This window comes from Aspergillus heteromorphus (genome assembly GCF_003184545.1).
Source record: "Aspergillus heteromorphus CBS 117.55 chromosome Unknown BO70scaffold_22, whole genome shotgun sequence".
Lineage (NCBI taxonomy): Eukaryota > Fungi > Ascomycota > Eurotiomycetes > Eurotiales > Aspergillaceae > Aspergillus > Aspergillus heteromorphus.
In genome coordinates, this window is record NW_020290427.1 from 387244 (window position 1) to 408981 (window position 21738).

The following is a 21738-nucleotide window of genomic DNA, read 5'->3' on the forward strand; positions in this document are numbered from 1 at the left end:
ACTTGGGGAGGGGCGAGGGGGGCGTCGGAGAAACACATGCAGCTGGGCTGGGCACCAGCCGGTTCTGCCCACTGGTTCCAGTCTCCAGTCGCAGTCCAAAGTCAAGCCTGGGAGCCGCGGGAGCTTATCACTTCGGTATTACGGTGTGTGGTCACGGTTGGTTAGGTTGGTGGCTGTGGTGGATATTTCTCAATACACCGGCCGGCTGCCACTGTCCCTGCGGCCAAAGTGATACGTATATCCCATACGCACAGTACAGACTAAGGTGGTACCGCCGTACCGATCGACACAGCGACACAGCTTAACGCTGCGAAAACAGCAGTGTTTGCGCTGTTTGCAGGGACAGGGCCCCGTTTTGTAGCAGCAAAAAGGAGCAGGGGGGCAGAACTTGTTTCGTGATACGTTAAGAGAGCCTTTGGGCTAGGAAATAATTGTTTACCACTCTTTGATCATCTTCCACTTTTCACTTCCTGGCAGGCCCTGAGGGGGTAGACTAACACACTTCCACTACACACACCTATACTCGCCTTCATCCATTCCCTCCTACCATCTGTCGCTGTATACTGCTTGGCTCTTTTCCGCTTACTCTGCTTCCATCCGTTGCTAAGGTATATGCGCCCGTAACTTTCTCTCCAACGCCAAGTCTGGCAGAACAGCCGTTGCCTCCCCCCCCCCCCCCCCCCCGGGCAGAGTTTCTCTGCAAACCGAAGTCCGTTCGGGGGGGTGTGGGTGTGTGTGTGGACGTTACTGCCCAAAAGGGGCTCTGGACTGCACTGGCAAAACGCCTTCTGTTGGTTTCCGATGGTCTAACTGCTTCGTCCCAGGTTCCTCGTCCCCATCCCGGAACAGAGATCGCTGTTCTTGATCCCCGCAATGGACCGGTAGCAACCATTGATGGGTCGCGCAACGGTGTTGATCAATGTTCAGCTCGGTTCGGATACTACGAAGCCGCTTACCCTGAACGCCGTTGCGATTGGGATCTCTCCCGGGATCTCTCGCTGATTTCACCCCCCCGATATCGTTACTCGTCTGTTGGTCGTCCGGAGCTTGTCTCGGTCGGAGTCCGAGGATGACGGAAAACCTGGCCTTCCAGCAGACTCCAGGAAAGGGGCAGTTGCGCAAGGTGCAGTCCAGATCATCCAGCCCATCTCGCACCGACGAGTCGGGCTCAGGAGGTAAGTCTCGAAATATGATCATGGGCGGAGTGATGAGCCTCGTGTCGGGGAATTTCCAGGCGAGGAGCTAACCTATACCCCCCGACTCAGCTGAAGGCCCCACGCGCAGACGATTGCAAAAACACGCCTCGACCCCATTCCTTTCAGACTCCTCCTCTCATTCTCCGAAAGTTGCTGCTGGCTCCCGGACAAGTGTGGTGACGAAAAGGAGGTTGTCTATTCGAGATCACAAGGCGCCACAGGGCCCGCGACCGCAAGATCCGCCACGGTCAAGGTAGTTATTTCTGTTTTCCTCCTGGTTTCTCGCTTCACCGTCTCGTCTTTTGGCGGAACCGCGCTCATCGGGGTGCGTCGCGCCAAATTTCATGGCGTTACCTTTTGTGTGGTGAATATGGTCTGACTTCCTGCGTTGTAGCAACATGCCCGTCTCGTTCCTCCACTCCGGTAACTCCTCAATTGATTCGACCACCGAATCGACACAGAGCAACAACTCCCGCATCAGTCTCCGATCTACGAGCGTCGGAAATTTCGCTAAACACAAATACCAAAACCAATCCCCTCCCGACAGCTCAGAGTTCCTCGCCCCTGTTAACTTCGATGACCTCCACAATAGCATTGTCCCGGAGCCCACCCTGAATCACTTTCCAATCCCAGGAAATCCTGCGTCCGGGTATGATCAGCAATGGATGGATAACACCAGTGACAATAGCAGTACTGCACGCGTGAGGAGCAACTCTATTCGGCGGAAGAGCATCGTCAACAGTTCCTCCGAGTCAATAGCGTCTCGGGCTCCAGCTTCTGCTACGGCTGCTCGAAGCCGTCGCCAGAGCCTTGTTCAACCTGCAACGACTACTACCACGACATCTCGCACCCCCCGTAAATCCATTGGTCCTGGCTCGCTCTCCACTACCGCTTCAGCACGACGGCAAAGTTTGTCGGCACGAAAAGCGAGTGAAACAGCGCGGGTCGACAACACCACCTTTCTCCGCCCACGAACGCAGCATTTCGAGCCTAGCCGACAGGATGGCACGAAGCTCCCCAGCAGTGCCCGAAGTCTCAAGGCCAAATCGCTGCAGCCGCCGTCGAGGGAAGCTCATGAGACCTACCTGACAGCGTCCGGCACAACGGAGCACTCTCGGTCGTCTTCCACGAACGCTGTTCGGACCCCGATCAAGAATGCCGCTGCAGCTTCAACTCCGTCTTCGTCGTCGAAGAGGGTTTCAGCGATGCCATCGCACGCTACTGGCCTCGGAGCTCGCACGATCAGTCCCACCGATGCGCGACGGATTAAGCGTATGTCAACGGTTCACCACCCGCCATTTACTCCTCCGACTCAGACGGAGCCAATGCCTGTTCGTCCCCACTCCACAACGCATTCGCCCTCGAACATCCCTCGGAAAAGTGTGACCCCTTCGTCGAATCGAACGACGCCGGATCCCAACCGAAAGTCATATAGTTCTGGCTTGTCTTTGTCGTCCAACACGACTTACAACTCAGCACGGAATTCCGCGGGCTCGTTGCAGACCAGACTATCCCATGCTGCGTCAACTTCACGACTTCCAACTCCGAAGCCTCGGATGGAACACGTAGGGGCTGATGAAGAGGTTCCCCCAGTTCCTGCTATTCCCAAAGCATACGAATCCCCCAAGGGCGATTTTGATCCACCGAATTATGTGACGCCCCGGAAGCCGAGTGCATACCCGGAAGCCGGGCATAAACCTAAAGTTGAGCAGGACTCGGACACAAGTCTCACAGCGAGTGCGACCGAAGAGGACGTTGTTCAGCCTAACCATGGGCGGGCCTTGAAGACGCCGGAAGCGAAACCCAAGCCATCCGCCGTCCTCGGCAAAAAGAGTTTACAGCCTTTGAAGTTGCCGCCATTGAATTTGTTGCCGCTCGGCACCCCAATGACGACAAAGATTGAGGCTTTGAAAGACCGGGAGGATGACGTCAAATCGTACACCCCGTCAGCCCAGACCATGTCTAAAACGCCCAGCACCCCGTTAACCGCCTCCAAAGCGAACTTTTTCTCTTCCCAAGATGATGATGACCCCCTGCCACTTCCCCAGGCAAGAAGCAGTACCTCCCATTTCGCGCTGAGCATTTCCTCGGGCGGTCCGGCTCTGAGGACGGCCAGCAGCTCTAGTGCTCTTGGACCCTTTGAGAATAGTCCGAGCAACACCGGAGCTGTGTCTCCTTACATTCCCTACAGCTTGCCGAAGAGCAACAGTGACTACAACACTCTAGCCCAGAAGCCCAGCGGAGACTATTCCCCCAAGGTGGCCCAGTCCCACAAGCCCACAGGTCCTCGCCCACAAACACAGTCTTCTGCCTTCTCTTCCAATGCTGAAACCGTCAGTCAGCTTTCTACGCCCTCGGAGCCTGATAACAACAGTGTTTCGGGCTCGTCTCTCCGGAGCAAGATCACATTCAATCGGAACCGCAGCAGCTCCAAGCCCCAACCAGGGCCCGAGGCAAATGGCGATCCTATGAAGCATGATCAGATGCTCCCGCCGAAGCTCCCAGCGTCTGCCACGTGGAATAATCTGACCACGGTGAAGGCCTCTAGCCCCACGCTCAAACCAACCTATCTCAAGACGCGACGGCAAGCATCCATGTCTACCGCTACTACCCAACCGACAAGGAACCCCAGCTTCAGCAGTGAGCAAAGCCTTGCGCTGGAGCCGAGTCCTTCTAATGAGTCGGGAGACAGTGATGTTGTCCCGCATCGCTCTGCGGCCTCAATCCTATCACCTGTGCATAAAATCATTCACTCAGCCAAGTCCAATGTGGCCGCCACTTCCACTCCCACGGAATCCAATGTGGACGCTGATACTCTTGTCGCTGACGAAGAGATGCGGAGACTGGGCAGCAAACGCAAGGATTTCGAAAGCGCTGCTAAGACCCTGGATGCCTTGCGTCGCAAAGCGAGCCCGAAGGATCGTGTCAGTCCAGCACAGGCTCTGAGGGTCGCAAATCTGAACATTTTCGAGCGCGGGGAGATCATTGATTTCAAGGATATCTACTTTTGCGGGACTCAGAATGCAAAGAAGCATGTTGGTGATTTGACTGCGCAGGCGAACTTCGGCTATGACGATGACCGTGGCGACTACAACATTGTGATTGGAGATCACCTGGCGTATCGGTACGAGGTCATTGATGTGCTGGGCAAGGGAAGTTTTGGCCAGGTCGTGCGGTGCATCGATCACAAGACAGGCGGCCTGGTTGCCGTCAAGATCATCCGTAACAAGAAACGGTTCCACCAGCAAGCACTAATCGAGGTCAATCTTCTTCAAAAGCTCAAGGAGTGGGATCCTCACCGTCAGCACAGTGTGGTGAATTTCACCCAGAGCTTCTACTTCCGAGGTCATCTCTGTATCTCAACCGAGTTGCTGGGGATCAATCTCTACGAATTCATTAAAGCTCACGACTTCAAGGGATTCTCCCTCAAGCTTATTCGTCGTTTCACGAAGCAGATGCTGAGTACCCTCGTGCTCTTGCAGAACAAGAAGGTCATCCATTGTGATCTCAAGCCCGAGAATATCCTACTCTGCCATCCGATGAGCTCTGAGATCCGAGTGATTGATTTTGGCTCGAGCTGCTTCGAGAACGAGAAGGTGTATACATACATCCAGAGTCGCTTCTACCGTTCCCCGGAGGTCATTCTCGGCATGTCTTACGGTATGCCTATCGACATGTGGAGTATTGGGTGCATTCTGGCGGAGCTCTTCACCGGGTATCCCATCTTCCCCGGAGAAAACGAGCAGGAACAGCTTGCTTGCATCATGGAGGTCTTCGGACCCCCCGAGAAGCATCTCATCGAGAAGAGTACCCGCAAGAAGCTGTTCTTTGACTCCCTAGGCAAGCCCAGACTCACGGTATCCTCGAAGGGTCGACGTCGCCGTCCCAGCTCCAAGGAGCTTCGGCAGGTCTTGAAATGCGACGATGAGGCATTCCTTGACTTTATCACACGCTGTCTTCGCTGGGATCCCACCCGCCGCATGAACCCACAGGATGCCCTCCGACACGAATTCCTCACGGGAGTCAAGCTGCCGACACGGCCCAGGACTTATACCCTGACGACGCACTCCCCCGCGAAGCGGGTAACCACCTTGTCGAACCCCTCGACGGGACGGCCTCTCCCCGAACCGCCGGTGAGCAGCATCAAGTCCAGCACGCTTTTCCGCAACCGGGATGCCTCGGGCACGTCTCCAGTCAAGCTCCCTGCAGGCAAGCGCCATTCGACCGTGAGTGGGCTACCGCCGTCGACACCCGCCAAGCGAGGCACCAGCATCAGCACCACGACTACACCCGGGTCTGCACTGCCTCGTGTGGCAGCCCGGAGTATCAGTGGCAAGCCCGACCTCGCGACGGCGGCGGCAGCGACCAGCCTGGTAAGTGGGAAGGATCCTGGCGAAAGGAGGAGAGCTGGTCATTGACTTGCGTATAGAGGACCAAATGAAGCAGGCCCTGTCATCTAGCCTCTCTTCCTCTCCCCTTCACTTCTTGCATATCTGTAATAATAATGCTTCGATTTTCCCCCCCTTTTTCTTTTCTTTGTCTCTGTTTCAAGGTTGCATAAACGGGTGGAAGCATCGGCGGTTCTGTCTCCCGTTGTCATGATTGATTTTGAACCGTTTGGGCTCCGAAAAGGTGGACGTCCCAAGGGGTTCGTGGTATACCCTTAATTGAGCATCTGCATGCTTCACTATGATTTGCTTTTCCCTTTCTAGAGCCGAGCCCCTTTCCGAGCATAATGTTCTCCGATCCGATAACTGTCATGACCCTGGGAGCTGTGTTGTCCCTCCCATCTTGCATCTTGTTTTGTTTTCCTTTTCCTTTTCCTTTGTCCCTCGTTCCATCCCATCCCATATTATACTACACCTTTTCCCTCTATCCCTCTCCCCCGTTCTCCCTCTTCTCTCTGTTCAGTGTTCCTGATGACCGGTGTTTTTTTCCGATTGTTTGACGGGGTCTGGGTGATTTCGATGTGTTGAGACCATATGGAATCTGTATAGTTATTCCCTTGTTGTTCTTTGAGCCGACCAGACCGGATCGTCTTAGACTTGGCTGGGTTTCGTTGAGGCGCCGTTGACCGTTGTGGCCGTTTGCATATATATTGTGCAGTTTTCAGTTGTTATGATGATGAGCTTCTAGATTGAGCTTTGTAGAACGATTCCATAGCGTATATATTACATGTTGAAGCCTACCAGCTGTGTGGAGTACTGTATATAGAGCTGCATGTCAGGTGACTGCTGTTCGCCAGATCCAGCATCCTTCAGTTAAAGTATCATGGCGAGGCAGCAGTACGGCTGGCAAGTGGATTGGCTCCCAACTTGAGCCATATGCACATAGTAGTCAAACATAAGTACGACGTCTAAGGATAAAGAGATATTTGGCGCAGTATCCAAGGGCTCCTCCCTGCAGTGCCTCTGCAATAAGGAGCGAATCAAACAGTCTGGCCATATATAGTACTTACTACCGATAAGGGCGGGCTGGGGGATCTTTTGCGGAGATGCCGCGTTTACTTCCGGCTACTTGGCCTTTTGACTGTTTGACTCTCTCTTTTCCCCCTCACTCCCTCTCTTCCACCTCCAACTGCTGTCCTCCGTCCCTCCTTTCTTTCCCCCCCATTCATGCCTTGATCTGTCGCTCTGTACACTCTCGCGACACGCCTTCGCCATGAATGGCTTCTCAGCGCACGGCCTCGACGAGGATGCGTTCAGCGAAAAGTCCGGGCTGCAGGGCGGCCTGAAGACCTTTGATGCTTTCCGTATGTGTCTATTCCCTCCCAAATTACAATGCCAAAAAGAAATATGGCCCCGTTGGATAGGAGGAGTTCCTGATCCAAACTACATCCATCCTCCCACCACATACTCGGATTCCAAACAAACAAACAAGTCAACCAAACCCATACTAACCCTCCCTTCTCCCCCCTCTAGCCAAAACCAAATCCTCCTACACAGCCCCCTCCACCCGCGGCGGACAATGGACCGTCCTGGTCCTCCTAATCTGCACCGCCTTCACCTTCACCGAATTCCGTACCTGGCTGCACGGCACCGAGAACCACCAATTCAGCGTCGAAAAGGGCGTCGGGCACGACCTGCAAATGAACCTGGACATGGTTGTGCACATGCCATGCGAGACCCTGCACGTCAACATCCAAGACGCCTCGGGCGACCGCATCCTTGCCGGCGAGCTGCTGCAGCTCGAACGCACCAGCTGGCAGCTGTGGATGGACAAGCGCAACGGCGAGAAATACGGCGGCGCGCACGAGTACCAGACACTCAGTCGGGAGGACACCGATCGCGTCGCCCAGCAGGAGGCCGACGCCCACGTGCACCATGTGCTGGGCGAGGTGCGCCGGAATCCGCGAAGGAAGTTCGCCAAGGGCCCCAAGTTGAGGAGACGGGATGCGGTCGACTCGTGTCGCATTTATGGCAGTCTCGAGGGGAATAAAGTCCAGGGAGACTTTCATATTACGGCCAAGGGTCATGGATATGGCATGTTCGGACAGCATTTGGATCATGAGGGTTTGTCTTTCCCTTTCCCTCCTCTCTTCCCCCGATCACTCTTTCTTTTCCACCTCGGACTCGGGAGAAGTCACGCAAGTGATGAATCAACAACTAACCAACTATAATAAATAAAACCAGCCTTCAACTTCACCCACATGGTCACAGAACTCTCCTTCGGCCCGCACTACCCCACACTCCTCAACCCCCTCGACAAAACCATCGCGACCACCGAATCCCACTACTACAAATACCAGTACTTCCTCTCCGTGGTGCCGACCATCTACTCGAAAGGCGCCAGCGCGCTCGACGCCTACACCTCCGCGCCTTCCTCTCTCGCGCCCTCCCAATTCTCCAACACCAACAAGAACCTCGTCTTCACCAACCAGTACGCCGCCACCAGCCAGGGCGGCAATCTCCCCGAGAGCCCGTTCTTCGTGCCCGGCATCTTCTTCAAGTACAATATCGAGCCGATCCTGCTTCTGGTCAGCGAGGAGAGGAGTAGTTTCCTCTCGTTGCTGATTCGCCTCGTGAATACCGTTTCGGGGGTCATGGTCACGGGCGGCTGGGTGTATCAGATTTCGGGGTGGTTGGGCGCGTTGCTCTTGAAGAGGAAGGGGAGGGGGAAGTCTGAGGGTGTGTTGACGGGGAAGCATGATGATTAGGCTGTTTTTCTCTCTCTTTCACACACACACACACACACACACTCTCTCTCTCTCTCTCTCTCTCTCGCTCAACGTGTGTGGTGTGTGGTCTGTGGTGGGGGATTCTTGGTACCTAGTATAAGTTACCTACCTACCTACCTACCTATTCTTTCTGGGCTGTATTGATGTATTAATTGGTTGATTGGTTGATTGGTTGATTGGTTGATTGGCCTCTACTTGGGTTTCAGGTGCTGTTGGTGTTTTACTTTAGAAAATATCTGTTGTGTTGTTTCTGACATCCCTCCTCTGTTTGATAGTGGCTGGCTGGCGGGCTGGTTGGTTTGTAGATTGCTGCTTACTATTCCTGTGATAGTTGATTCATGGCAGATGGCAGATGACAGATGACGGACTTGAATTGTTTGTTACTATTGTGTGCAACTCACTAACTATTTAGCTTCTAGCTGCCTGTCTCGCTGTCGCTGTCACTGGTAGTGCCACTGTCTGTTGCATCTAGGCTACCTACCTACCTACCTACCTATCAGTATCTAAATCTAGATAGAGGTTTAGTATTGTCCTGCAATGACTGACTGACTGACTGACTGACTCGGTCACTGGCATATCGGCACATCAAATGCAAAATCGGCTGCAGTCACGTCAATCCATCAATCAATCAATAATCAATAATGAAATCAATCAATAATCAAATCAATCAATAATCAATCAAAGCTTGGTATATCATGCCACCCAGGTATACCTATACCTATACCTAGTAAGTACTCCATCCCCCATCCTCCCATCAATCCAGCTAGTCTACTAACTAGTAGCTAGCCTGCTAGCTAACTCAGTAAGCCCTCATCATACAAACATACATACATACATACATACAAACAAACAATAAATTCAACCGAACCCCCACGGTATCATAACTACAAGGACAAAACGCAACGAACCAACCAACCATCCATCCCTCCATCCGTCATAGAGAGCGTAGAGAGAGTAGAGAGGGTAGAGAGGGCAGAGAGAGACCTGGGTATCAGTTATCAATCTAGAGACAGAGTTCTAAACCCCAAAAATCTCCCCCATGCCCACGCCCGCGCCCTCCGCGCCCGCCCTACTATCCACCAAATCCAACCTCCACCCATTCCAATCCCTCAGCTTGGTCTTAATCTCACGGACCCACTGCACGCGTTTCCGGGCCTCCTCCTCGGCCTGCGCGCGCGCAAACTCCGCCTCGTCGAACTCGTCCTCGAAGTTCTCCTCAGAGAGCAATTCCAGGCTGCCGCGGGCGGCAGGGACATGGTGCGTCTGGTTGGAGGCAGCGCGGCCACGGGTTACGGATCCACTGGTGCTGTTGTGGCTGTGGCTGTGGCTGGTGCTGTTGCCGCCGGTGAAGGCGGCGATGCCGCTGGAGAGGACGGTGGAGAAGGATGAGTGTTGGGTGGATCTGGCGTTGGAGTTGGCCATGGCCATGCTACGGCGGCGGGCGTGGTCGGGGGTGCCGCCGATGAGGTCGACGTCGTCGAAGGTGTTGGCGGCTGAGACGGAGGTGGTGGCGGGGTTTTCGGGGGAGTAGTGGGAGTAGTTTTGGTGCTGTTGGGTCTGGTGGTGGTCGAGTTCATCGCGACGTTCCTTCCAGACGCCGCGGCGGAGGTCGAAGACCTCGCCTTCGAGATCGCGGATGCGACGGTGCAGACGGGAGCGTTCCTCGTCCTCGAGGTCGTCGATGGCGTCGTCGTCGGCGCCGCCGTCGCCGGACTGGCGTTTACGGAGGGCTTCCAGCTCTTCCTTCAGACGGAGGTTATCGTTCTCGACGTCGGCGAGGCGTTTGCGCAGCACGGCGGCTTCCTTTTCGGTCTTCTCGGACTCGCGGAGACGGGTCTGGTGGCGGGTTTCCGACTCCTTGTGCAGGTTGCCCATGGCTTCGAGCTTCTTCTCGAGGGTGTCGGTCTTTTTGTCCGTCTCAGCTTTCTCGTGTTTGAGTTCGTCGAGTTCCCGTTGCAGGCTCTTGATGAGGGTCTCCGTCGAGGTCTTATCCACGCCCTCCCTGACGGCTTTCTCGGACGCGCGGGTCAGCGCGCCCTTCGTATCGGATAGCTCGCGCTGCGTCTTCTCCAGGGCGGACTCGCTCCCGGATAACTTCTCCTCCAGCGCGGCGATCTGGGTCTCGTGGGCGCTGCTCGAGGCCAGCTGCGCGCGAAGGTGCGAGATCTCTAGCTCCATCGCCTCGATCGTAGCCGATTTCGATTCCAGCTGCTGTACCAGATCCGCTGGCGGGGACTCCGAGGGCGCCGGCACCGAGACACTCGCTGTATTCCGGTGCGTGCGGGTTTGCAGATGCGAATTCTGTCGCTGCAGGGACGCGATCTCTGCTTTCTATATCCAACCAACCAAACCATCAGATTAGCCCATCCCTCACATTCGTACCTTCACTTCACACCTTCAGGGCAAACCCCAAAAAGAAAGAGTCAGACTTACCAACTCCTCCACAACCCCCCCTAACCCCTCCGCCTTGCTCAACCTTTCCTTCAACTCGGCAATATCCACACTCGCCTCCCTCAAATCCTCCAACTGCTCATCCGTCTTCTTCCACCTCCCCGTCGTCTCCTCCAGCTCCCTCTCAAGCCGCTTATTATCCCTCTCCAGCTCCTCAATCCGCGTCGACTGCTTGCGATACACCTCCTGCACGGCCTCGCCATCCGCACTCAACGGCGGCAGGGACGGCGACTTCAACGACGCAGACGGCGCCGGCGAAGCACTGCCCTGCGACACGGACCCCTTCCGAAACGACGACGACCGCATCTTCGACTGGATCGAGAGCGAGGGTTGGCGTCCATGTGTGGCGGACCGCTCAGGTTTCGTAGTTGTGATAGCGGGTTGGGCTTCGGTTTCGGGGCCCGGTGAAGTGGGCGCGGAGGGTATGGGTTCAGTGGGGGATGAGTCGCGTTGTTCTTGTTGTTGTTGTTGTTGTTCTTCTTCTTCCTGTTGTGGTTGTGCTTCGGCCTGTGTACTTTCCTCCACCGGAGCAGGAGCCGGTGACTCGGACTTGATCTCAGCCTCATCCTTCGCATTTCCACCCTCAACAGCAGCAGCTACATCCTCCTCCTTTTTCCCCTCTTCAACCGGCACCGGCGACGTCAGCGCATCCCCAGCATCCTTAAGCCCCGGTTCAGGCGTACTCGACGCCGACTCATTCACCTCTTTCGTAATATCCGTGCTCGCCGCTTTCTTGCTCGCTTTCTTCTTCTGTTTCTGGAGTTGGGCCACCTATCCCCACAACAAGAACATTCACATTAATGTTTTTCCCGTGATGCGCATTGAGGGTCTCTAATCCGGAAAGAGAGCATTTGTTGGAAGAGAGAGGGGGAGGGGGGGGGGTGTTGTCCGCGGAGGTAGGTAATCAATAATTACACGAACGGGGAACGTACCCTTTTCTTTGCGGCGGCTAGCTTCTCGGCTTTGATGCGCTCTTCGTCGTCGGTCATTGTGTGGTGTGGTGTGTGGGATGGGAGTGAGTGTGGGAGTAGGAGGAAGTATGGGGAGATAGATGGATGTTGATGCTAGCTGGATTATTGATCGTCGGGCATCTTCTGCACGGGCGGCCGGAGGTAGACGGACACTCACTTGGAGTGGACAGCTTGCCCGCTGCCCGCTGCCCGCCAACGCACGGACCAATCCAATTGGGTCTGTCTGTACGGAGTAAGTAAGTACATCCAACTCGAACTGCCTCTCAACTACCGAGTTCTTATGGGGAAAAATGAAGTGGAAAATTTATAATCATCAATTTGTAATAAATACAGTCAGGAAGGAAGGAACGGAACAATGACAACGCCTCCATGGAACCTGCCGTGAGCGTTGCGTTTCCACCACGCAACGCTTCGTCGTCATCGTCATCATCATTATAGCAGCCGCAGCAGTCGCAACAGTAGCAGCCGTTCAATTACAATTAGGGGCCTGAATTTCCTCCCCTGTGCCAGTTATAACGCCCCTAGCCTGTGCAAATGCAGGTTGAATGCAGGAGACATAACAAAACAGAACAGAACAGAATGAACACGAACACGATCGCGAGCGCGAACGCCTCACATGAGCGAGCGAGCGCACGCGGTCAACTAAAATGACAGCGCGGGTGAAGTGAAGCCAATCGAATAAGCGGGACATTGCGCGGAATGGGATAAAAGTCAGGGGAACAAGAAGAAAAAGAAGAGTGAGAAAAAGACAGAAAGTGGCAGCGCGGAGAGTCAATCAGACTTCCATCGAGTCAGCAATTTCCTCGCTCATCGCCCGAACGGTCCCTTTGCTACCGGATCGAGACCGGAACTCCTCGTCGCTGAGTAGGTAGTTGTCGTATTCGTCCACGACCGGATGCGCGGGTTGCGACCGATCCACGTCGTCGTCGCTTTCGCTCTCCAGTTCGACGCCCTCGCCCAGCCAGTAGCGAGCCCGCTTGCTCGAGCTGAGATCCGGTGTCATGTACCCGTCGTCGAACGTTCTCTTGGTTGTCGGCGTAGCGACTCCCTCGCTGGGCGTGTGACTCAGGATGGGGATCGCTCGCAGGTAAAGATAACAGACCCGTTTCCGCAGTCGGTTGAAGAAGAAGTAGTGGAGGCTCCAAATCGCTCCATCATCCGCGTCAGACGGGTCTTCGTCCGGCGAGTAAGAATACAGCGAGCATTCCTTGAGAGACATGTGCTCGTCGATAATCCTCCACATCCGTGGTCCCCAAGTCGAGGACGCGCCCGCATTATATGAACCGGAGATCGTTACGGGCGATGGCGGTGTCAGATCGATGGCTTCGCGGGGCCGGAGGTTGAACAGCGTCGAGTCAATCGTGTTCATCACCCGTTTGAGATTCCTTTCGCGGTGGAAGTCTGACGGGCGCAGGACATGTGAGAAGTCGTAGTCTGGATGGCTGGCGTTCAATGTCGCGATCAGATAGGCAAATGTTCTCCGGCTCGAATGGTCACTCAGGGGGCCAAATGGACTCGAGCGGGACAGATTGAGCGACGCGGCCGCGTCCGTGGCATTCGGGGGCGACAGAGAAGCCGACAGGCGAAGGACCGACTCATACTGCGCCTCTAGACTCTGTTCGATGTTCTTGTATAGTTTCCGATCGGCTCGAGCAGCCTTGGTCGTGTAAAGGTCGCAGCTCCCGGTGATGTGGCAATCAGCGGTGTCGAAGCTGAGCGAACTCGTCACGTCCTCGAATTCGGGCAAGGGGAGAAACTAAACAGGAGATCATAGGTAAGCATCAGGCCATTACACACAGGACGCAGCGGCGCAACGCAGGTACACACCTTCATCTTCGGCCAGAGTTGCGGTGAGTCGCTGGCGGAGATAAGGCGCGCGGTCAACAATAAGCTGGTCACGCAATGACCAGGAATGAAGAAGATGCTGGTTGCAACAGACAGAGCCTGAAGGTATGTCTGGTTTGGTGGGGGTTAAACACCGGGGGGTTCTTTGTCTCTGGAGACGTCACGAAACCGGGGCGATAAGGGAGGGAGTCAGTGAATGAGCTGGCGGGTGGGGACGTTGCTACGTTGGCGTTGGCAACAGAAGAGAGGGGGCGAATTAACAACAAGTGATGATGGCAAGGCCAGTCGCCATAGCAAACAAATGGGAGATGCAGAGGATGGAAAGAGGCTCAGGAGGGGACAGGGAGATGGACCAGCGACGAGGGGAGTGGCCTGGCCTGGGGGAGTTGCGCGCTGCGCCCCGAGGGGACCATCCGGTCACGTGCGGGGCCGCGATCGGCCAGTGATATCACGCTCCCACCTCACGGGTTGCCGGCTGAACCAAGGATGGGAAGTGGGAAGACCGGCGACTGAAACCCCCCTCCTCCTCCTCCTCCTCCCTCCTCACCCCAAGATTCCCTCCTTCGCTAAGTGGCCGAAGACTTCCTTGGATTCCTGATCATGGTCCTGAAGCACAGTCAAGGTGGTATTAATTAGTCTCTGCAACTGCAAAAGTGCGACAGTAGAACACAACGCCTATGTACGTCCAACGCCAATATAGCTGCCACGCTTGCCCAAGCACAGAACAAACGAACGAACATCCCAAACAGTATAAACAGAAACGTCCGCTGGCCGGAGCGGCGTCTACATGATCTTCGTAACAACATCTTCCTCAACCTGAGGCGGCATTAGCTTGCACCCACAGGCGGACGAGTCTGGCGGTGACACGATGGGATTGTAGGGGCAAATGGGATCAGAGGAAACAAGACGTGAGAAGTAGGGAAGTATGAGGGTATTCGGAGCGCGATGGCGGACATGTAGGTGGCTGGTAATCATGTGGAGGTCTCGGAGGGAAAGGGGCGGAGCGGAACAGGAAAAACAGGCAGGTAGTGCTTGGGATCCCGTGGACAGGGGGCAGCAGAAGCAGACTTGAAGAGATGTGATGCATCCAATGTCGCACCTCCGGCCCATCCCATCTCGGGTTGCTTCTAAAAAGGGGTTGAAGAAACAAATGTCGACTCACCTCCATATCTTCCAAGCTGTCCTGCTGGCTGATGCACCGAAGAACGTTCTTCTTGCTGCTTTCCTGCATCTCCCCAGCCAGGAGGAGCTCATCTAGGATGAAGTACGCCTTCTGGAAGTTGAAGATGATGTCCAGCTCGCACACATTGCCGTAGTACTTGTCCATCTGCTCGACATAGCGGTGGACGACCTCGAGGGTGATCAATTCGTTATCGGTGGAGGCGCATCCGGCGATGAAGAACAGCGAGGCATAGCGACGGTAGACGACCTTGGTGTCTGAGGAAGGAGGGAAGGGTCAGAATGAGTCCGGTCGGGGTCGGTCAGGAGCTGAGCTGCGGGGGTGTGTCCAAGTGAGGGGGGAATTGGCCGGGCGACGGACCTTTGTATTCGAGGAAATTGCACATGCGGGTGCGACGCGACAGAACCAGCTGGGTCACATCCTTGATGATCTTTGCCTTCTCCTTGGGGGAGAGAGTGGTGAACCATTTGGCGAGGCGCTGGAAATTTGCTCCATCAGTCAGTCGGCTTCCGGCCAGGTCAGACAGTTGGGTGGGCGACGAAACGAACCACTTTGCCCTGCCGCGACAGGAGGATCAGGTAGCTGGGAACAGAGGTTAGCGCATTTCCGGGCGATGCGGCGGCGGTTCCATCTCACTGGATTGCCATCGTGACGAGCTGAATTGATGGGGGTGAATGGGGAGGGTGAGGGAAAGGCCACGAGGGGGAGTTGTGGAAGGGAGAGCGAGAGTCGGCCGCGCGGGAGAAATTCTTTGCACGGGCCGCTTTGTTGCTGCCCCGCCAGCCGTTCTCTTTCCTCTCCTTCATCCAACCCCTCCAGTATAGTTATTCTGGGACAATAGAGGAGATCTTATATCTGATAATTCATCTTTACTCTGTATAGTACTTATTATCTTGCAGCCCGTCCATGATCGCCACGGAATGAAGTCACCTATTACATCAGTTCTCCATCACCACAGCATTCATCTCATGTGATTTCAGCTGACTCCGATCAATATCAGCCTCATCAAGAGCCTCACATCATACATATCAGGGGCTGTCAGTTCTGTCAGTTAAAAAGGCTTGTCTGTTTAGTCTGGTCTTCAGCAAACCATCTTGTTCTGGCTCTGGTTGAACACTACGAATGCCATACACTCATGATCTGCGGTTATCTTTCCGCTGAAGTCGTCAATATCCCAATCTCCCTATGAAGGAACCCTCAAGACCTTCAGCATATTACTATCTAATAACCATCATCTCCACAGCTATAAAGTCGACATAATACACATCCCAACCTCATTGAATTCCAGATCTCCTGCCAACTCCATACGTAGTTCTCCAAACCGCTCTACACCTCCCTCCCTCTTCTCCGTTAGATCCCCCCCTATTAATATTACTCCGTCCCAACTCACAACCCTCCCCAGGACAAGAAGAGACAAAGGAAGAAACCTCCGACCACGGAGAAAGGGCAAACCCCAACCCCGTGCCCCTTCGTACCAGCTCCGTAGGTCACACAAAAACGAACAACGTACGTAGGTATCTAGATAGTTCCTCCCTTCGGCCCGATCCATCCCATCCCATCCCTCGAGACAGCTGTCATCCCAACCTCAATCCCAACCCCATTCCTCCGGTCATTCACCTTCTCATCACCACCAAACAGCCCCTCTTTATCCCAATTCTCCTCCACTCCCCTCCCCTCCCCCAAGACCACCTAGATAACCTTCAATCCAAAATCCCCTCATGCACGAGAGAACCCCCCTCCCCCCTCCCCAAGACAGACAGACCAGTAAACTACATAGTAAGTGATCCAGGCCGGCCATCCCGGCCCCGCATAAACCCCAACCCAATCAACATGGAGATGACACGTCCCAACCGCATCCTATCCTCACCTTCAGGCTCGACATAACAGGGGACATCCAGGCACGAACCGCATCCAGGTCTCTCATGAACATGAACCTTCTTCTCCCCGGGCGTCAGTCACGACACGACAATCCGTTACTGAACGGGGTGTCCGTCAGATAGATAGATCCTGCGTGTCAGCCCAGGATCTGGAAATCTGGATGGATCAGTAGCTAGCTAGCTAGTTAGCTACGTACGTGTCTGGCTACCTAGGTCGCTGGCCTTAAAAACAAGGATAATAATAATAATAATAATAATAATCCACTCAATCCCCTCGCTTACTGTGATTTCTGCTGTGTGATCAATCACAAACCTGCTAGTGGATGGGTGAAACTGAAGTGTGAAATGTGAACTGCTAACTGGGTTATCCCATCTTATCAGACCTGCAGCTGACGATATCACGAGGAAGGGGATTTTTCTATTTTCTTGATGAACGGACGGATGGGGGGGTGGGCATACGGGCTGTGCAGACTCGACTGCAGACTGCAGGATGCAGACTGCATCAGTTCGCAGGTGTCACAACTTAAATGTGCGGGTTCTTGGGTTGGGTTGGCGCTCTTTCCCATCCAGCTACTACCACTTACTTACTTACTTACTTACTTGCCTCCTACCTGTCTACCTACCTATTTGCCCAGTACCTTGCTGGCTGATTGGCGGCTGGCTGGCTGGCTAGAAAGACACACCTAACATCTCACTCACTCACTTTCCTCCATCCGGACACACAAAATCCCGGTAAGTATTGGCATGGAGTGCAAGACAGTACCTAGGTAGGTAGGTAGATACGCACGAAGCATTGACTTACAAGGAAACTTAAAGTATGTATGCAATCCGTATGTGTATGCACATCCATAGTTACCCCAAAACTCATATACCTTACTAAGAGGTACTCCATACACACTAATCTCCAATAAAGTATAATATCATCACCATCATCACCACCCGTCCTTCCCTTCCCTTCCCTTCCCACCTACATAATCATCATAACCAGGCACAGCAGACCAGGACTCCGTACAGTGTATCCGGATACAAGTGGAGCAGAGCAGAGAACCACCCCCCAACAGACTGTACTTGGAACCAGACCAGACCAAACCAAGGGAAACCTCCGATTCCTCAATATCCTTACATACGGTACGTACGTATGTATAGGTACCTGAGCCCGCACTCAACCAGGGCATCCAGTATCTATCTAGTCAGTGTCTGTTGATCGGTGATGGCGCGGAGTCCCGTCGGTAGGGAACTTCCCAGTTCCCAGCAATGCGGACGGGGCCCGATCCGATCGGCCCTAACCTAGTACTTAGTTACACACTACAACAATCATACCTAATAATGGTACTTCTTAGGTCTTCACACCTAACTAGATGGATAGATATGTCCTAGGCTAATAGTGCAAGTTCAGCTCAGTCCAGTGCAGTCCAGTCCAGTCCAGTCTACACACCAAATACACAGAGATAAATATTAATAATAATAATACTAATACTAAGTGTACGGACCTCCGTACGGAGTATAGTACTACTTAAATATATATCCACCGTACCATGCAAGGACACACAGTCCACAGTCCACAGTCCACAGTCCACAGTCCACAGTCCACAGTCCACAGTCCACAGTCTCCATTTCACATTTCCCACCGATACAGCCTCAGCACGAGTGAGTGAGTGAGTGAGTGGGTGGGGTGGGGAGGGTAAGTCGATAGAGTTGAGCTGAGTTGAGTTAAATCAATTGTCCCCACGGGGCCCACACACCCTCTCGACAAAAGTACAGTACGTAGATACGTACGTACGTGCCCTTCTATCCGTAGACCTAGACTACTCCGTATGGATGGAGTACCTCGAACTATCTAGAAATTGAGCTCAATGGCCCCATCCATAATATAAGTAGTAATCGAAATGATCCGCCCACCTCAGCCGCTCGCTCGCTCAGGTACTCGTCGGGTAGATACGCAAGACAGGGCGATGCAATGTTGCAGATAGATAGATAGATTACTCCCGGGCTGACGAAAACCGGGAAGTGCTGCGCCCTCTCTGATTCTGAAGGAGCGGCGGGGCGGATAAATGAATGGATGAATCACTGATGGGCGAGCGAGACTTTTAGCGATCCGATCTTCTTCCGAGAAATGCAGGTGGCAGGGATCCTACCCCACGGTTTGGCCTGAGCTTGTAAGTTAGCGGACGGGATCGGATCCTGTGGACGGACTGACCGTATCTATCTAGTCTAACTAGTGGGTGGGCTTACAGCGCGTGGTTCAACTTTACTACCTAGGAATATAGGCAAGGTACTTTGTGCTACACTACGTATGTACTGTGGTAGTGGTACTCGGTCTCGCTGGGTTGGTTACTCTCTTTTACTGCCTACCACCCAACACTCGGCACTCACTTTTATTTACCCATTTGAGGCCTTTTGTGGGCCGTTGTTCGGGTAGCGCAGTGGCGGTGGATCGAGCTGGGATTTGGAATCCAGCCCCGTGGTCTACTGTCTACTGTCTAGACCGGGATTCAAATTCGAGGCGTTGGCCAAGAGTTTCCAGTCTTCGGGTTTCCAGGCTTCCAGGCTTCCAGCTGGTAAGCAGATGTGGCTACTCAGAAACTTGGAACTCAAAACATGCAATTCAAGTAGAAGACTCAATTTAGATGTTGCTAACTCTGTCGCATCTCATCCTCGTAAGCACCTTATCATCACTATCACAATCATAGTCATCGCACATAAACCCGTCACCATCCGATGTCACGCATGAACATCACGCATAACCGCAGAAATACAACCGTAGCACTCAGCACGACGCCCCCAGCCACAACAAAGACAAAGAAAAGGAACGTCTCGAACGGGCCCATGCCCAGGGCCCTGGACAGCGTGGAACAAAGATGGCCCTTGACGGCCGCGAGATCATCGGCATAGTATGCTTCTTTTCCGGTCCGTTTACCTGTCTGCGGAACATATTTGAACTCAAATCGAGTGCGAGACTTTCTCTGCACGATGCCGCCGTACATCAGGGCTCGGAAAGTCTGTATAAATGTTAGGTATGCATGGGGTCAGAGATAGTTAGGGTCCAACATACTCGGATAAGCAAATCGTCCAAGACAGGGAGTATCCATTGGAGCCACGCGATGACCGTGACTAGTATGCAGTGGCCAGAGAATGACAAATAAGCCAGGGCCCCTGGCTTGCCAAGCTCGAGCTCATCACAGAGCTCGTCGCCGTTGATCCACCGGCTGCCGGCTTCAATGAAAGCCTTCGAGATCTGGAACGGCGTTGGCAAGTTTGTGACACACTCCACGAAGTTGAATGCCACGGTGCGCGAGGTATCGGTGGTGCGGAGCTCATGCACTAGTAGGCTTTCCATCGTACGCTTCCCTTTCTCGACGGTTTCGAAGTAGGACGTTGGGGTTCCGAGAAGAAAGGCCAGGTATCGGAACAAGGCAATATAATCCCTGACTTCATCGGGCGTGGGTTGGATGCCAAACCTGGGCAGTTGGAGCCACATGGGGTTGCAGCAGAACGTGCTGATTGAATGAACCGAGTCCAGGATATTGACGGGTACCCCGAACCGCTCCGTGTCAAAGTATTCCGGCCTGGTTTGACAGAGTTGGAGGATGCGCTGGCGTACAGAGGCGTGAAGTAACCTCACCCGGACGCTCGCGATATGCCCTTCCCCACCGGGTCGGATGGAATCAATGCAATGTGTAACTTGTATCAGCCATTGGAAAGTCTCCAACAAGCGCCCAAGAAGCATACGGGTGGAGAAGCCCCCGGTTCGAACGAGGACCTCAATTACCCCTGGTGCCGCCTATTGAACGCCATTAGAACTTCTCGCACCAAGGACGAGAACAAAGAACATACCGAGTTTTCTGCCACAAATCCTTGCAATGCAAACCCCACCATGTTAGCAATTGCGTAGCGATAGAAAAACCGTTGGCCTCGTGCAAGTTGTTCCCAGTCCACCCAGGCAGGCACTGTATTGACTTCGGTCCAAAACTCGGTCAAGACATCGTCATCCCCACGGTGGTCCCGTAGTAGAACATAGAGGTCATTGGGCGGGGGACTAGTTCCCTTTGCCTTGCTCTCTTCCACCAAGGCAATTCTTATAGCCTGTAGCCTCTGAAGCGCGGTAGCCGCGGTGGTATCATACTGCTGACGCAGCGGCTCAATCTCCTCCTTGGACAGATGGTCGCTGGTCCAAGTGAAGGAGTATCCCCAGCTGCTGACTTTCTCGCCAATTCTCGGGAAGCAGGACGAGAAGCTGGCCATGGTGATATCCAAACGAGTAACGATTTAGGGAGTTGGAAGGGAGCGTCGAATACTGAGAACAAAGCCAAGTCGCTGATGGTCGGCCCATCGGCGCCTGAGCTAGGGTTTATATCCAATCCATACTGCCGTGTCAGGCCGGATACCCATAGCCAACAGCGCAAAGAACCTCATCATTGCTATTAAAAAGCAATGACGTTCTGACCACCCCTCAAGTTCACCCGTCCTTTTGGTACGTGATACTCCGTAGTAAATGCCACTAAGGATGCATCATGCTGCGGGAGCTCAATCCCGTGGCTGCGAGGCGAGACACCTCGTGGGACCCGCTACGCCCTCCGACAGGCACCCAATAAGAGGACAGCGATCCGATGTAATCTTTTCCCACCATGATTTTAGACTGGCGATCCTGACTATGGGCCGGGAAGGAATCCGAGCATAGTGAAAAAAGTAGCAAGTGGGACGGGACAACCCTTAGGGCGATGCCCAATCGTACTGTGTACTACCCGGTTCAGCCATTCCTCCGGGACAGCTTTCCAAGAATACAATGCTGAGACCGTACTTAGGCCCGGGAACCATGGTCTCCGTTTTGATGAGGACACTCTGCCCTGAAGAAGCAACACGTTAGCTTTTGAGCGTCAATCCGATAACGGAGAAGCATAGGTACCAAGGCGTCTCCTGTACGTACTAATATAGACTGAACCCGATAAAATCGTCCACCACAGAGGCATATCAGGTTTACCCGGCGCGAGACCTTGATCCTGTTATTGTACCGGATCTTATCGAACACTGTCGAGACTGCAAT

General features: G+C 53.9%; 6 protein-coding genes across 6 annotated transcripts; 1 reads left to right on the plus strand and 5 right to left on the minus strand.

The window, feature by feature from the left end:
* Positions 1-402: 402 nt before the first annotated feature.
* On the minus strand, positions 403-1247 carry BO70DRAFT_101670 (uncharacterized protein). Its single transcript, XM_025537796.1, has one exon. It carries the CDS (start codon positions 1195-1197, stop codon positions 745-747), a length of 453 nt encoding a protein of 150 aa, XP_025397244.1. The 5' UTR covers positions 1198-1247; the 3' UTR covers positions 403-744.
* Positions 1248-6857: 5610 nt separating this feature from the next.
* On the plus strand, positions 6858-8352 carry BO70DRAFT_398533 (endoplasmic reticulum-Golgi intermediate compartment family protein; the record flags this gene model as incomplete). The annotated part of the gene is made up of 3 exons (XM_025546790.1): positions 6858-6948; positions 7118-7708; positions 7829-8352. 3 exons carry the CDS (start codon positions 6858-6860, stop codon positions 8350-8352), a joined length of 1206 nt encoding a protein of 401 aa, XP_025397245.1.
* Positions 8353-9056: 704 nt separating this feature from the next.
* BO70DRAFT_364192 (uncharacterized protein) lies at positions 9057-11917 on the minus strand. The gene is made up of 3 exons (XM_025543749.1): positions 11757-11917; positions 10807-11595; positions 9057-10704 (listed from the first exon to the last, which is right to left on the minus strand). Exons 1-3 carry the CDS (start codon positions 11811-11813, stop codon positions 9391-9393), a joined length of 2160 nt encoding a protein of 719 aa, XP_025397246.1. The 5' UTR covers positions 11814-11917; the 3' UTR covers positions 9057-9390.
* Positions 11918-12570: 653 nt separating this feature from the next.
* On the minus strand, positions 12571-13628 carry BO70DRAFT_354591 (RNA polymerase III-inhibiting protein MAF1; the record flags this gene model as incomplete). The annotated part of the gene is made up of 2 exons (XM_025541874.1): positions 12571-13551; positions 13623-13628. 2 exons carry the CDS (start codon positions 13626-13628, stop codon positions 12571-12573), a joined length of 987 nt encoding a protein of 328 aa, XP_025397247.1.
* A 698-nt stretch (positions 13629-14326) lies between these two features.
* Positions 14327-15522, minus strand: BO70DRAFT_364195 (AP-1 complex subunit sigma). Its single transcript, XM_025543750.1, has 5 exons — positions 15457-15522; positions 15369-15402; positions 15181-15298; positions 14803-15077; positions 14327-14456 (listed from the first exon to the last, which is right to left on the minus strand). The coding sequence occupies exons 1-5, from the start codon at positions 15465-15467 to the stop codon at positions 14424-14426; spliced, it is 471 nt and encodes a 156-aa protein (XP_025397248.1). The 5' UTR covers positions 15468-15522; the 3' UTR covers positions 14327-14423.
* Positions 15523-19362: 3840 nt separating this feature from the next.
* Positions 19363-21221, minus strand: BO70DRAFT_388881 (oxygenase MpaB family protein). Its single transcript, XM_025546026.1, has 3 exons — positions 20532-21221; positions 19750-20478; positions 19363-19696 (listed from the first exon to the last, which is right to left on the minus strand). Exons 1-3 carry the CDS (start codon positions 20937-20939, stop codon positions 19406-19408), a joined length of 1428 nt encoding a protein of 475 aa, XP_025397249.1. The 5' UTR covers positions 20940-21221; the 3' UTR covers positions 19363-19405.
* Positions 21222-21738: the final 517 nt, after the last annotated feature.